Source organism: Malaclemys terrapin, chromosome 4 (genome assembly GCF_027887155.1).
Source record: "Malaclemys terrapin pileata isolate rMalTer1 chromosome 4, rMalTer1.hap1, whole genome shotgun sequence".
NCBI lineage: Eukaryota > Metazoa > Chordata > Testudines > Emydidae > Malaclemys > Malaclemys terrapin.
Window position 1 is genome coordinate 43,122,515 of NC_071508.1, and position 14,825 is coordinate 43,137,339.

At 47.1% G+C, this 14,825-nt stretch overlaps 1 protein-coding gene across 1 annotated transcript in view; it reads left to right on the forward strand.

Annotated features, from left to right (window-relative positions):
• LOC128836116 (sodium/hydrogen exchanger 10-like) overlaps positions 1 to 14,825 on the forward strand; it is a 161,767-nt gene that overhangs the window by 111,393 nt on the left and 35,549 nt on the right. Inside the window, exons 15-16 of the mRNA XM_054026133.1 lie at positions 4,471 to 4,666; positions 10,892 to 11,080. Of these exons, the coding sequence (XP_053882108.1) occupies positions 4,471 to 4,666; positions 10,892 to 11,080 (385 nt within the window). The remainder of the gene's footprint in view (positions 1 to 4,470; positions 4,667 to 10,891; positions 11,081 to 14,825) is intronic.

Sequence of the window (14,825 nt, forward strand, 5' to 3'; positions counted from 1 at the left end):
TTTCCCCCATACTAATTTTCCCCTACTGTTACTCTCACCTTCTTGTCAACTGTTTGAAATGGGCCACTCTCATTACCACTACAAAAGTTATTTTTCCTCCCTTGGTATCCTACTGTTGATTGAATTGTCTCGTTAGACTGACCTCACACTTGGTAAGGCAGCTCACATCTTTTCATGTATTTATACCTACTCCTGTATTCTCCACTCCATGCATCTGATGAAGTGGGTTCTAGCCCACGAAAGCTTATGCCCAAATAAATTTGTGTGTCTCTAAGGTGCCACAAGGACTCCTTGTAGTTTTTGCTGATATAAACTAACACGGCTACCACCCTGAAACGTGAACTCCCTGAGGCATTCCTCCTGGTTTCAGGCCTTGGGGATCCCTAATGAGTTGCAAAATACTATTGAGGTTCTCCACTTTGAGGGTTCAAACTTATTTTCTGAAAAGACTAACAATGCTATACATACCCCAAAAGATATTAGGGCTATGTTGCACTCTTTGGAGGTTTACCCACCTGCCCCAAAGAGAAAACAGTTTAAACATCATGTTCAATATAGATTATCTTTCTACCAGACTAGACATCAGGATGCTGCTAAGAGGCAAACAAAACCTCCAGATGCCTTTGACATCTTTGGCCACAGGATACTCTCACTAGACATCATCAGCTAAACAATTGTTTTGATGGTGATTTTGAGTACCAGCATGTCAGTTTCTCCAAGCCCAATACTTCATTTTGGAAATTGTCCCTCTTTTGCAGTACTTGGGCCACCATAACATCTGACAAATGGGTCCTCAGCACTTCGGAAGAGGGATACATCATACAATTCTGATCCCTTCCTTACCAACCCACCTTCAGGAAGTACAATCTCTTAGGATATGGGACCTATAGAGGAAGTACCCGTACAACACAGAGGGAAATGATTTTATACCTGCCAATTCCTGATTTTCAATTCTGGACATGACAAAATTAAACAAGTCCATCAAGAAATTGAAATTCTGGGTGATTTTTCTTTCTTCCATTATCGCTTCCCTGGATCTAAAAGACTGATATGCTTTCCTTGTCTACAAAACACTTATTTTATGTGGCGATACATCCAGGCCACAAGAAATATTTGAGATCCACGGTCAGAGGCTCTCACTACCAATACAAAGTAGTACCCTTTGGCCTATCATCAGCCCTAGGGAGTAGTGACTGCCCACCTCCTCCTTTCTTATATGCAGATTTTTCCCTTGTCTGAATGATTTATTCATCTGATGCCAGTCAAAAGAGACAAGAAAAGAACAGTGTCAGGCAAATCCAATTGTTCGCTCATCGTGGGCTGAGAATAAACACAAAGAAGTCAACTTTGCTTCTACTCCAGAAGGCAGACTTTATAGGCACCATTCTCAACACATCTACAGCAACAGCCTACCTGCCTTGAGACAGGCTCTAGACCAGTGGCTCTCAACCTATTTACCATTGTGGGCTACATATGCAGCTCTCTGTGTTATGTGGGCTGCATCCACACAATATATATACTACCTGTGTGGCCCTGAGGTTGTCATGTAGGCCACAGCTGTGTGCTGATTGAGCCACAAGAGGGTCATGGGTTGAGAACCACTGCTCTAGAGACCATTGTCACTTTGTGCAGGAACCTCAAGGCTGAGCACAGGGCAATGGTTCTGTCCTGCCTTCAACTTCTCGGGCACATGGCATTGTGCACACATGGCTCAGCATGCCAGACCACTTCAGTTGTATGCAAGCTGGACTCCACTCTGTTTATCAACTAATCAGGCACTCACTGGGCATGATTTGCATATCTGCAAAAGCACTTGCCTCTCTGGATTGGTGGATTGATCCTCACAGTGTCTCCAGAGGAGCTCCCTTCTCTTCTTCCGAACCAGCAGTGACTCTAGTCAGATTCCTTGACCAAGGGTCATCTGGGGGGAGGGATAGCTCAGTGATTTGAGCATTGGCCTGCTAAACCCAGGGTTGTGAGTTCAATCCTTGAGGGGGCAAAAATCAGTACTTGGTCCTGCTAGTGAAGGCAGGGGGCTGGGCTTGATGACCTTTCAGGGTCCCTTCCAGTTCTATGACATAGGTATATCTGAGAGCACTTCAGGCTCTCTGGATGAATCAAGAGATGTCACTCCATATCAACCTTTTGGAGCTACATGCTGTCCCTGATGCCTACAAAGCATTTCCGGCCACAGTCAACGGTCATGCTATCAGATACTCATGGATAAAACCACCTCTATGTTTTACTTGAACAGGCAAGGTGGAGCCAGGTCGATTTGATTGTTCCAGGAAGCAATTAATCTAGAGAATTTTTCCATACAAAACAACCTTTTGCTGAAGGCCTTTTGTCTGCCTGGGATCAGAAACACCATAGTGGATTCTTTCAGTAGGAACTTTGTTTATCATCACAAGTGGTACTTAAAGACAGAGATAAAACAATTCATATTTATCAAGTGGGGTACATCTTTGCAACAAATCTCAAGAAGAACTGGAGATTCTACTCCAGAGTAGGTCACAGTCCAGATTCCATAACTAATGCATATCTCATCTCCTGGCTGAAACAGCTTCTTTATGCCTTCTCTCCAGTTCCCTTGATTCCAATGGTGATGAGGAAAAAGAAACAAAATCACAAAATGTTACTTCTGATAGCACCAGCTTGGCCAAGGCAGTACTGGTACACCTATCTGCATTGTCCAAATACCAATCACTCTGCATCTGGTTGAAGGTCCACTGTCTCAAGATCAAGGCTGAGCTCTGCATCCAGACATACAAAGCTTGCGTCTTACAGCCTGGCTGGTCAATTGTTAAAATCTACAGAGAGACTGTTCACAGGCGGTCCAAGCCTTCCTGATTAGTGGTAGAAAAGATTCCACAAAAGATACATATTTAGCAAAGAGGAAGAGGTTTTCAACTGTGTTTCATCATCTCTCTGCTGCTTACACCAAAATTTGGTGCATTTAGGAATAGTCGCTAAACTGAAATCTACAGGACTCTCCACTAGCTTGATCATAGTTAATTTGGCTATGTTTCGGCCTTTCACATTACCACAGCCTACTGAAGGTTCCTCGGTTTTCTCGCATCTGATGGTGGTGGTGATCCTTAAAGTTCTCATTTGGGTGTATCCCCCCATCAGTGATCCAGTTTGCCCTTGGGAGCTAAATCTGGTACTATTGGGGCAATGGGGCCTCCTTTTGAGCAAATGGCAACTTTCTTTTTATTGGTCCTTTCTATGAAAATGGCATTTGTAGTAGCAATTACATTGGCTAAGAGGGTATCTGAGTTACAAGCATTCTTAGCGGACTTCCATTCACCATTTTCACAAGGACAGTGGCTTGTTGAGACTTTGTCCAAAAGTGAGTCCGCCTTTCATTTAAACCTAACCATTCAGTTGCCTGCAGTTTTTCCTAAGCCACACACTAACAAGGGTGAAGAAAAACTGCATATCTTTGATGTACATAGGACCTCATAATTTTATATTCTTCGAACTAAACTTTTCAGAGTGTCTCCAAGGCTCTTTGTAGCATACATTGAAAGGGTAAAGGGCAATCAATCTCAGCTCAGAGATTGTCCCACAGAATATTTTCATGCATAGAATACTGTTATGATCTTACATAACTGCTCATTGAAAAAGAGCTTAATCTATTTCATCAGCCATTTAAGGAACATACCCATTATAGACATCTGCAACTCTGTGATGTGGTCATCTGTACACACTTTCTGTAAGCATTATGCCATCACTCAGGCTTCTTGTGCTGATGCAGACTTTGGCAAGTTGGTACTTTTTTGTTCAATTCAGAAATCCCACCACTTACAAGAGAACTGCTGATGAGTCCCCTGGAGTAAAATATATATATGCATAATCTCTTGAAGGAGGAAAAAACCATTACTCACCTGTACAGTAACTGTTGTTCCTCAAGATGTATTGTGCATATATGCATTTCACGACCCTCTCTACTTCCCCCCTACTTCAGAAGTATGGTAATTTTGCAATGTGAAGGAACTGAGGAGTTGGGGCGGCTCAGCCCTTTATGCCCTTTGCACAAGGACATTAAGGGCACATGCACAGTTTGAACGGTTCTGCTGGCAAAAGTTTCTGACTCGAGTGCTTTGGAAGCACATATATCTGAAGTGGAATGTACATGTGCACAATGCATCTTGAAAAACATTACTGCAATGGTAAATAACCATTTTTGGGCGAACAATGCCTTATATATATTTTATTAGTATATAATAGCTTAATTTACATAAACTATTACTTAGAAAATTAGTAATTATTAATTACAATTAACTATTATTAATAGTTATTAAATTACATACTTATTACTATAATATCAACTAATTGGTGTACTATTGTTTCAATCAGTTTCTTGCTGAAATATATAGAAAATCCATATTCACCTTTTTTAGACAAAACAAAATTAATATCATAACAAAAAGTTCATAAAATGTTTTTCTCAACTTTTTTTTCCAGGAACAAGATTCTGAAGCTGTGTCATCATATTGTATTTATGGATGAATTTGAGTACACAAGTTACATTATAATATTATTGAATTTATTTCCCATTCTAATGGATTTTATCACACATCCAGAGGAAACATATATTAGAGAACTAAAAATCTATAACTACTATTTCCTCGGTTTGTATATAATGGAGGCATCATTAAAGGTACTTATGAATTATATTTTTCCCCATGAATGGTAATGCTTCTTGTTGTTTTTTCTTAGAAGTGCAAAATTCTATTTAATTATAGATGCTTATAAATATTTTACAAAAGGGATTCTCTGTTATAAAAGTCAATGGCTTCTTCTATTACATTAATTCTTAAATGTTCTTCTATTATATTAATGAAGTTTTCTTTAGATTAATTTGAATTTTTCCACACGGCAGCATAAAATCATTAACTTTTTTCTGAGCTTGTTTATGGATGATTCTTGCTTTTTGCACAGAGCTGCACTGTTATGTCTTGTGCTTTGTGTATGACTGCTTAGATATATTCTGTATCTCTTAGTCATGAAAGTATTGAGTTGCTTCCTATGAGACAACAGTCATTTTTGTAAGAGACCTAGTGATAAAGAAAGGGGAAGTAATTTTTATCCCAACTTATATATGCTAGTTTCCGAACATTGAGCTTCAATATCAGCAGAATCTTCAAGTGGCCTCTGCAAGTTCTCACTTTTGGGATGAGCTGGTGATGTAGTTCTGATAATGGAACATTTCATATCAGTGCCTGTAGCTATGTTCTTCTTCGAGTGCTTGCTCATGTTAATTTCATTCTAGGTGCGCGCGCGCCCATGTGCGTGGCCATCGGAAATTTTTGCCTTAGAGGTACCCATAGGGCCGCCTGTCGCACCCTCTGGAGTTCCACACTCATGCTGTGGTATATCAGGCACCGCTGGCCTTACGCCCTCTCAGTTCCTTCTTACCGCCCATGGTGGTCAATCGGAGCACCTTTCTTGCTTAGCAAGAGCTAGCAGTTTCTCCGCTCACTCTCTTGTCAGTCGTCCTCTAGGCATCGGTCCCGATCGCCAGTGCAGTGAGAACGTTCCCCAGCTACGGTCTCCCTGGTGCCGCTCTCCCCGGTACAGTCACCGGTCAATAACTCCTGGTCCATGGTTGCCGGTAACCACGACCAGTAAGCAAACGTAGGCATTGACAGCTCCTCCCTTGTCACCAGAAAGTGGTTCCTCCTGTACAGAGGGCCAGTTCAGCCCATCGCCCAGGTCCCATCAGTGTCATTGGGCCCCGGAGCCCGCTTCCTCATCTACTGCACCACAGTGGCAGCACGGCCAGTGGCTAACGCAGTGGCCATATTGGAGCGCATGGGGCATACCAGTGGTGACGATGCCTCCTTCACAGTACTCCTCGGTGGCCGCAGCGGAGCATCGGTTGGTGGCTCGACCGGTGCCGGGCCCGGTACCAAAAGCCTATTCTGAGGTAGACACGGAGGAACCTGTGCCCATTCCAAGGCTCCTTTTCCGCCAGTGGTCGAGACTCCGGTACCTCCACCAGTGGTCCAGTCTTCCTTGTTATTCCTGGAACAGTCGCGGAGGCAGTCGCGGAACCTTCCAGAGCTAGCCTGACAGATGACTTTAGGGAGCATCAAGCCCTTTTCCAGCGGGTGGCCAACAACTTTGGGCTTCAGGAGAAGGCAGAACAGGGAGGACACCCTCTTCAATGTCCTCTTGGTCTCTATGCCCGCCCAGGTCACCCTGCCTGTACATGATGGGGTCCTCAAGATAGCCAAGACCCTGTGCCAGACCCCCTCCTCCATCCCTCCCACTTCAAAACGGGCTGAGAAAAAGTACTTTGTGCTAGCCAAAGGTTTCGAATACCTTTATACCCACCTACCCTGGGCTCACTGGTTGTGTCTGCAGCCAACGAGGACAAGCAGGTTTCCATTGCCTCAACTCCCAAAAACAAAGAGGCTGAAAAACTCAATTTATTTGGGAGAAAAAATTATTTGATCGCCAATCTGCAATTCTGGGTAGCGAACCATCAGGCCCTGCTGGGACAGTAAAATTTTAATCTCTGGGACAATCTTAAGAAGTTCCAGGAATCCCTCTCTCAGGGTCTGGCCCAAGAATTTGGCACCCTAATGGAGGAAGGTACTGTGGCAGCCAGATGTTCCCTGCAGATGGCATGGGACACGGCTGACTCGGCAGCAAGGGTGGTCGCATTGGTGGTGGTGATGTGATGCAGCTCCTGGCTCCAAACGGCGGACCTCTCCCAGGAGATGCAGGCCCCGTTCCAGAACTTCCCTTTTGACAGAGTTGGTCTGTTCTCCAATCAAACAGATGCCAGGCTGCATGAGTTGAAGGACACTGGGGCTACCCTTCACTCGTTGGGCATGCACATGCCGCAATCAGCCAGGAAGCTCTTTCAGCCACCACCGCCGCTGCCAAGAGCCTGGCAAGATCCCATCAGTGATCTACAAGGAGAAGGGACGCTGGTTTTAGTCATCGTCACCCTTCTTCCTCCCACTGCCAGCCTAGTCCGGACCTGCCAAACATCCAGGGGGCCTGAAGTTATCATTTTGAACATGTGCCCGAGAGCAATGCCCCTGTCAGTCAACCAGATCCTACCCACCTTTTCCTCAACCGCCCCTCTCTCTACCACTCAGCCTGGTTGCGGGTTACGGCAGACCACTGGGTTCTGGACATAGTAGTTTGGGGCTATACCCTGCAATACTAGTGTGCCCCTCCATCCTGCCCCCACCCCACTTTCCCGTCCCTCTTCAGGGAATCTTCTCATGAGAAACTCTTTGTTCGGGAGGTCGAGAAGCTCCTGGGTTTGGGGGCTGTGAAGGAGATTCCTCAGGACATGGAAGGAAGAGGATTCTACTCCTGCTACTTCCTAATCCCGAAGGCAAACGGGGGCCTCAGACCCATCCTGGACTTGCGTGGCCTCAACAAGTCTCTCAAGAAATTAAAGTTCCGCATGGTCTCCCTGGTCTCTATCATTCCTTCCCTGGATCCAGGGGACTGGTACGCTGATCTCGACTTAAAGGACGCTTACTTTCATGTCTCCATATTCCCAGGGCACAGGTGTTTCCTGCGTTTCATAGTAGCTGGGTGCCACTTCCAGTTCATCTGGGCAAGCTCAGCACCCAGGGCCGCTGGCTCCACAACCATCTGGCCCTTCATATCAATGTCAGGGAGCTCAGAGCAGTTCACCTGGCCTGCCTGGCGTTCTTGCCCCACCTGAATGGCAGGGTGGTGCAGGTCCTGATGGACAATATAGCCGCAATGTTTTACATCAACAGGTAGAGCAGCACCAGGTCTTTGGCCCTTTGTTAGGAGGCGCTCAACCTCTGGGACTTTTGTGTGTGGCATGACGTTCATCTGGTAGCCGCCCACCTGCCGGGAACCAAGAATGTCCTGGCAGATCATCTCAGCAGGAACTTTTTGTCTCGCAACAAATGGTCGCTTCATCCGGAGATGGTCAGCCTAATCTTCTGCAGGTGGGGGACTCCCCAGGTGCACCTGTTTGCTTCCAGGCAGAACAGAAAGTTTCAGGTGTTCTGTTCTCTGCAGGGCAGGGACAAGGGCTCCCTGTCAGATACCTTCCTGGTTCCATGGCTGGGAGCGCTGATGTACGCCTTCCTGCTGGTTCTGTTGATCCACAAGGTCCTGCTAAAGGTGAAGCAAGACAATGCATCGGTTATCCTCATAGCCCCAGCATCTAAATTCCCTGTAAGCCATGCGGCTGCACAGCAGCCTATTTAGCGCCACACAGGCGCTTGTGGAACCTGCCCAGCCATCCTACCAGGGGAGGGGTGCGCCATAGGCACCAACTTCCCCCATAGTCGGGGGATGCTCAATCCCCCCCTTCCGCCCCAAGCCCTGCCCCACTGAACCCCTTCCCCCATGTCCCCGCTCCTGCCTCTTCCCCGTCTCCTTTCCCGAGCGCACCCGGTCCTGCTCCTCCCCCTCCCTCTTGCAGCTTCCTACATGCCACGAAACAGCTATTCGCGGTGGGTAGGAGGCGCTGGGAGGGCGGGGGAGGAGCTGGTCAGCGGGGCCACCAGCAGGTGAGGCACTGGAGGGCAGGAGGAGCTTGGCTGTTGGTGCGTGCTACTGAGCAGCACCCGCTAATATTTCTCTGAGTGCTCCAGCACTGGAGCATCCATGGAGTTGGTGCCTATAGGGTGCCCCTCCCGCAGACCCAAATCAGCCCTGGACCTGCTGTGGCCAGGGGAGGGGCGGCCCGAACCTAGCCCCGGCCTGGACCTGCCACAGCTGGGGTTCCTATCCCGCGGCTCCAGCCCCGGAGCTGGTGCGGCAGGGAGAGGCACCTCTCCCCACCAGGCCAAGTCCTGCTGCAGCTGGGGGGAGTTCTCTCTCCCTGCTGTAGCCCCAGAGCACCCTTCTGCACACCAAACTCCTCATCCCCAGCCCCCCCCCACCAGAGCACACCCTCCTGGACGGAGCCTTCACCCTATGCACCCCAACCCTCTGCCCCAGCCCTGAACCCCTCATCCCCGGCCCCACCCAAAAGCACACACGCCCAGCCGGAGCTATCACACCCCTGCACCCTCTTCCCCAGCCCTGAGCCCCCTCCCACACTCTGAACCCCTTGGCCCCACCCTCACCACATTGATTTTATTATGTGCACCAATATGAAGGTGAAGTGTCACACATCACTCCATATTGGTGCACATAACAAAATTCATTCCGCACAGGTATAGGAAAAATTAGAGGGAACACTGCCCAGCGTGGCCTCGTCAACACTGGTTTGGCATGCTGCTGAGTCTTTCGGCAGTCACTCCATTGCAGCTACCTCTCTGGACGGATTTGCTGTCCCAGAACCACAGTAATCTGCTGCACCGGAACCTGGTGTAGTGCACTGGACAGCTTGGCTGCTGTGTGGCTAAATATGGATGAACGGGAGTGCTCCGCTGGTGTCCAACAGGTCCTGCTGGGCAGCAGGAAACCTTCCACCAGGGCTAAGTGGCAAAGTGGAAGCGGTTCATGTGTTGAGCCTCAGACCAATACATTTGTGTGGAAGAGGCCTCGCTGCAGGACATCCTAGACTATTTACTGCACCTTAAGCTCCAGGGCCTGTCGCTATCTTCGATCAAGATACATCAGGCGGCCATTTCGGCATTCCACCCTCCATTTCAAGGCTGGTTGGTCTTTGCACATCTCATGACAGCGCAGTTCCTGAAAAGTTTGGAGTGCCTTAACCCACATCTCCAGGACCCAGTCTTCCTTTGGGACCTGAATCTTGTGCTGTCGAGGCTCATGGGTCCCCCCTTTGAACCCTTGGCTTCCTGCCCCCTCCTGCTTCTCTCCTGGAAGGTCCCCTGCTTGGTTGCTATAACTTTGGCCTGTGGGGTGTCCGAGATCAGGACGCTCATGTCCGAGTAGCCTTATACGGTCTTCTATAAGGACAAGGTCCATCTGTGTCCATACCCGGCTTTTGTGCCCAAGGTCATCTCCCAGTTCCACACTGGTCAAGACATTTACTTACCAGCAAACTTCATATTTTCAATAAAATAATTATCCGTTGAAAAAAATGGAGTGGAACATGGTAAATTGGAAAGTCTTAAGATTTTTTTCTGACCTTCTAATCATGTCTTGAAAGTAGAGCTAAGTGGGAAACCACTTTCCTATTTCCATGAAAACAATTGAGATTTTGAAAAATTTCCCCTTCCACATCAGGATGATCCTGAGACCTTTTGATATTTTTCACAAAAAAATCAGAGAAAGATACTCCAGAATAACCAATAGTCCATTGGCTATAGCGGCACTCTAGGGTGCAGGAGACATGGGAGAACCAAGTTCAAGTCCTTGTTCTGCCTGATTTGGAGGAGGGATGTGAACGCAGCTCTCCCACATCCTGAGTGAATGCCTTATCCTGTGGGATACAGTCAGTCTGTCACTCTTTCCTGTTGGAGCTGTTCCACTTTAATTATTTATATAAATATTCATCGGGCCAGAAAGAGAGAGTGTCCTAGGTAGGGGGAAGGATTTCTTCCCCTCAATATTCACCTCTGAAGTAACTGACCCATGGATAACTCAGCTGCTCCTGCTGTGTTCTGGAGCCAGAATTTAAGTCTTAAACAGTTTACATATCTGTTTCAGTCTGCCTCCCTGCAGTTGCAGAAAGGTAATACTTACCTTTCAAAGGTTACCTTTGAGACCAGAAGGGCTAGAAATATGATGTTTGTTTTTTAGTTAAAGGTTTTAATTCTGCATAAATTGGTTGGTAAGACCAATGGGGAATTTTATGCGCTGTTAATAGTGGATTTATCAAGCCTGGGTAGTGTTGAAAGATGCATTATAATTGTTTTCAGATTTGAGTAAAAGCTTAATATATTCTCTTGTTTTATAATGTAAATGATGTAATGAATCTAAATAAATATTGTATGTTTCTTTTTAATAACAGGCTTTAGCCATGGGGAGGGCTTACATCTTTCATCGTTGGAATCAGTTTGAACTAGTAATCATAATAGTTGGACTCATAGATATCATGATTATTAATATCTTTAAGCCACTTCACCCAACATACCATATGATTAAGACTATCAGGGTATTCAGAGTCATTCGCCTTATTAGAGTTCTGCGTCTTTTGAAGGTAAAGATAAAGATTTTTTTAACTTTTAACAAGGAACTATAAAAGCATGCAGCTTTGTATTTTATTTTTAGGTTCAGTAAGATAAAATGTAAACCAAATTCTTAAATGTTATTATTTTAAATCTGTGTGGCTTCTTCTTGATGTGACATCCCCTTATGTGCTTTGCTGGTGAGATCTCACAGCATTCTGCACTGAGAGCATAGGAGTATGTGGAATGCTTATAGAGCTAAGATAAAACCATGTTTCTTCCTCATAAAACTGCCTCCCCACATCTGCTCTTACATTTTGTATGGTATATCACATGATCTGTGGAACAATTGAATGCACTGTATTTTAGGAGAGGGGCATAATAGTCCACATGTCAGCATTGAGGGCTAGGGGTGCACAACCTACCTTTTCCTCTCAAATCCTGTTTATTCTGCTATTTAGGAAAAATCAGACAATCTGAGGGTTGCTCAGACATTCGCTGCTGACCCTTCAATCGCTCTGCGTCTTCGGCAGCACTGAAGGGCCCCCCGCAGCCGAAATGTCGCTGAAAACCCAGACTGCCGCTGGGCCAGGGCTCCCGGGGCCCGGGGCAAATTGCCCCACTTGCCCCCCCCACCCCAGGTGGCCCTGGCTTGCGGACTCCTCTGTGCTAACCCCAGATGCTTTTGTTTTGCTTGTAACCTTTAAGCTGGACCTCAAGAAGCTATCTTGATGCTTAATCCTTGTAATTGTGGTATTTAAAACCTAGCAAAAAGCCTAAGTTCCAGATGTATTTTCTTCCTTTTTGTTTTTAATAAAATTTGCCTTTTTTAAGAACAGGATTGAATTTTTGTGTCCCTAAGAGATTTGTGCATATGTTGTTTAATTAGCTGGTGGCAATAGCTGATTTCCTTTGTTTTCTTTCTCAACTCTTCCACAGCGGGGGATGGGGGGGGGGTAAAGGGCTTGAGGGTACCCACAGGAAGGAATTCCCAAGTGGGCCTTCCTGGGTTCTAAAAGGATTTTTTTGCACTTGGGTGGTGCAGCATCTACCCATCCAAGATCAGAGAAAAGCTGTAACCTTGGGAGTTTAATACAAGCCTGGAGTGGCAGTATTAATTTTTAGAATCCTTGCGAGCCCCCACCTTCTGTACTCGAAGTGCCAGAGTGGGGAATCAGCCTTGATAGGGTTCACTTTATTCAGCCCCTGTGCACCATCACAGGAAATTATTTTGCCTACATCATTTGAGGAGGTGACCAGACCCTCAATCTGTGAAATCCCCTCGAAGCTAGATAACATGTAAATTTGTTATAAGTCCAACATATTTAGCTAGCTTTATCATCAGGAGTCATATAGTGCAAGTGCTCATAGATATGTCCGCTGCAATGTATTCCCTGAACTACTATCATGCTAAAAATTGTAGCTGCAAGAGATTTCTGGTTTTCTCACCTGAACAAATTTTCCTGATCGCATGATTCACTTGGGTAACTTTGCTCCACAAGTTGGATCAAAAGTGAGCAGACTTATTTGCAACCAGGATGGGGCCATGGTTTTTCAAGTCATCTGGATTGTTTTGTTGCATTTGGAGAAGGAACCGAATGGGACTCTTTCAGAGCAGACACTCTCTTAATGAATCATCCTTTGAATTCAGACCTATTATTTGGAGACAGGAGTTTGTGTATCTGATAGTCTCAACATCCTTTCTACTAAGACAATATAAGTTTCTGCTTTTTCTTTGTATAAAGTGATCATCCAGGTGGCAGCAGTGCATGTTGCCTTATACATGTCAGTCTTTTAAGCACGTTTTGCCTGTTCTTTGGAGACTTGTGTATCATCTCCAGTGTGAGGCCATGCTGCCCTGATGCAGCAAATTGGTGCTCTTGGTGCTGTGGGAGTGCTATTTGCATCAGTGAAGGTGTTATTACCTGGGAGACATGACTAATCAGTGAATTATTTCTCGTTTCAACACATGTCCACAAAAATTCTTCTTCGAGTGCTTTCTCACGTCGATTCCATTTTAGTTCATTCTAGGTGTGTGTGTGCCCACATATGCGGACGTCGGAGATTTTTGCCTTAACAGTATCCATAGGGCCAACTGTGGCGCCCTCTGGGGTGCCGCGCTCACGCCATGGTATTTCAGGCACAGCGGGCCCTATGCCCTCTAAGTTCCTTCTTATCACCCGTGGTGGTCAGTCAGAACGCCTTTGTCCCTTGCTTCGCAAGTGACCAGCTGTTTTTTTTTTTCTATCTCAGCCTTGTGCTTCTAGCTGTAAATAGTTTAACCATTGTTAGTTAGTTGTTAAGTAGCTGTTCAGTGTTAGATAGTGTCCCAGTGGGGACATGCCCCAGGTGGGGCATGCCCTGGTCCCTGGGTTTTAAGCCATGCTCCATGTGTAACAGGCCTATGCCTGTTAGTGACCCGCATGATAGTTGTCTAAGCTGTCTCAGGGAATCCCACATAAAGAAGTGCTGTGCCATCTGTAAAAACGTTGATCCTCAGACTCAGAGGGAGCACAGCATACATCTCAGGGCATGCAGGCTGCCCTGTACCCAGCTTTGGAGCCAGAGCGGTCCGATGTGGCACCTAGCGCTTTGACTTCGGTGTGGAGCGCACACCCAGCACCAGGTTCTTCCCGGCACCAATCCCCGTTGCTAGTGCCGAAGAAGAAACCTAAGAAGATGGCACCAAGCAAGTCCGACCAGGGGGGCTCCAGGCAAAGGACCTTGTTTGGGCCTTACGCCCACTCCAGACCCGCAAAAGGGCTCAGCCCCAGGGAGTTCCTCCCCGCGAAAGGATCCATCACTGACTCCAGGGAACAGTAAAGGGCCCAAGCTGATGGCGCAGTCGACACTCTCCCAGCTCCTGGCATAGGGAGAGCAGAGAGCGCCCCCACTGCAGATGGCACTATGTGGAGATATGGATCTGACTATGGTTCCCCGAGAGGGCAAGCCTGCTGGCAAGGCCTTGCACAAATCAAGTGAGCACCACCGGTCTCCGGGGGGGGAGGTGTCTCAGACGCATTCTGGACCTGGTTGGCCTCAACAAGTCTCTCAAGAAGTTCAAGTTCTGCATGGTCTCCATCATCCCATCCCTGGATCCGGGGGACTGGTATGCTGCTCTCGACTTAAAGGACACTGGCTTTCATGTCTCCATATTCCTGTGGCACAGGCATTTCCTGCATTTCATAGTGGTCGAGTGCCACTTCCATTTCACGTTGCTACCCTGTGGCCTGTCTTCGGCCCCCAGGGTGTTCACGAAATGCATGGCACTGAGAAGTCGAGGGGTCCCGATCTTCCCGTATCTCAACGAGTGGCTCATCCAGGGCAGATCTATGGGGAAGGTGCGCAAGAGCCTTGATCTGGTGCAGTCCACCTGCAGCAACCCGGGTCTATTGATAAACACAGAAAAGTCCATGTTAACGCCAGTCCAAAGGATAGAGTTTATCAGAGTGGTCCTTGACTCCACCTGGGCCAGGGCCTTCCTTCCAGAAGCACGTTTTCAGGCCATGTCAAGTTTAATCCCCCACATAAAGAGCCACCCACTCACTATGGCCCACGTGTGCCTGCGAATGATGGGCCACATGACCATGTGCACATATGTGGTTAGCTATGCCCGTCTTCATCTGCGGCCTCTGCAAGTGTAGCTAGCCTCGGTCTATACCCCCAGCAGGCACACCCTGGACCATGTGGTCACAGTGTTGAACCATGTCCTCCTGTCTCTGGATTGGTGTCTGGATACCAGGTCAGTGCTTCAGGGAATCCCCTTTGTAATCCTGT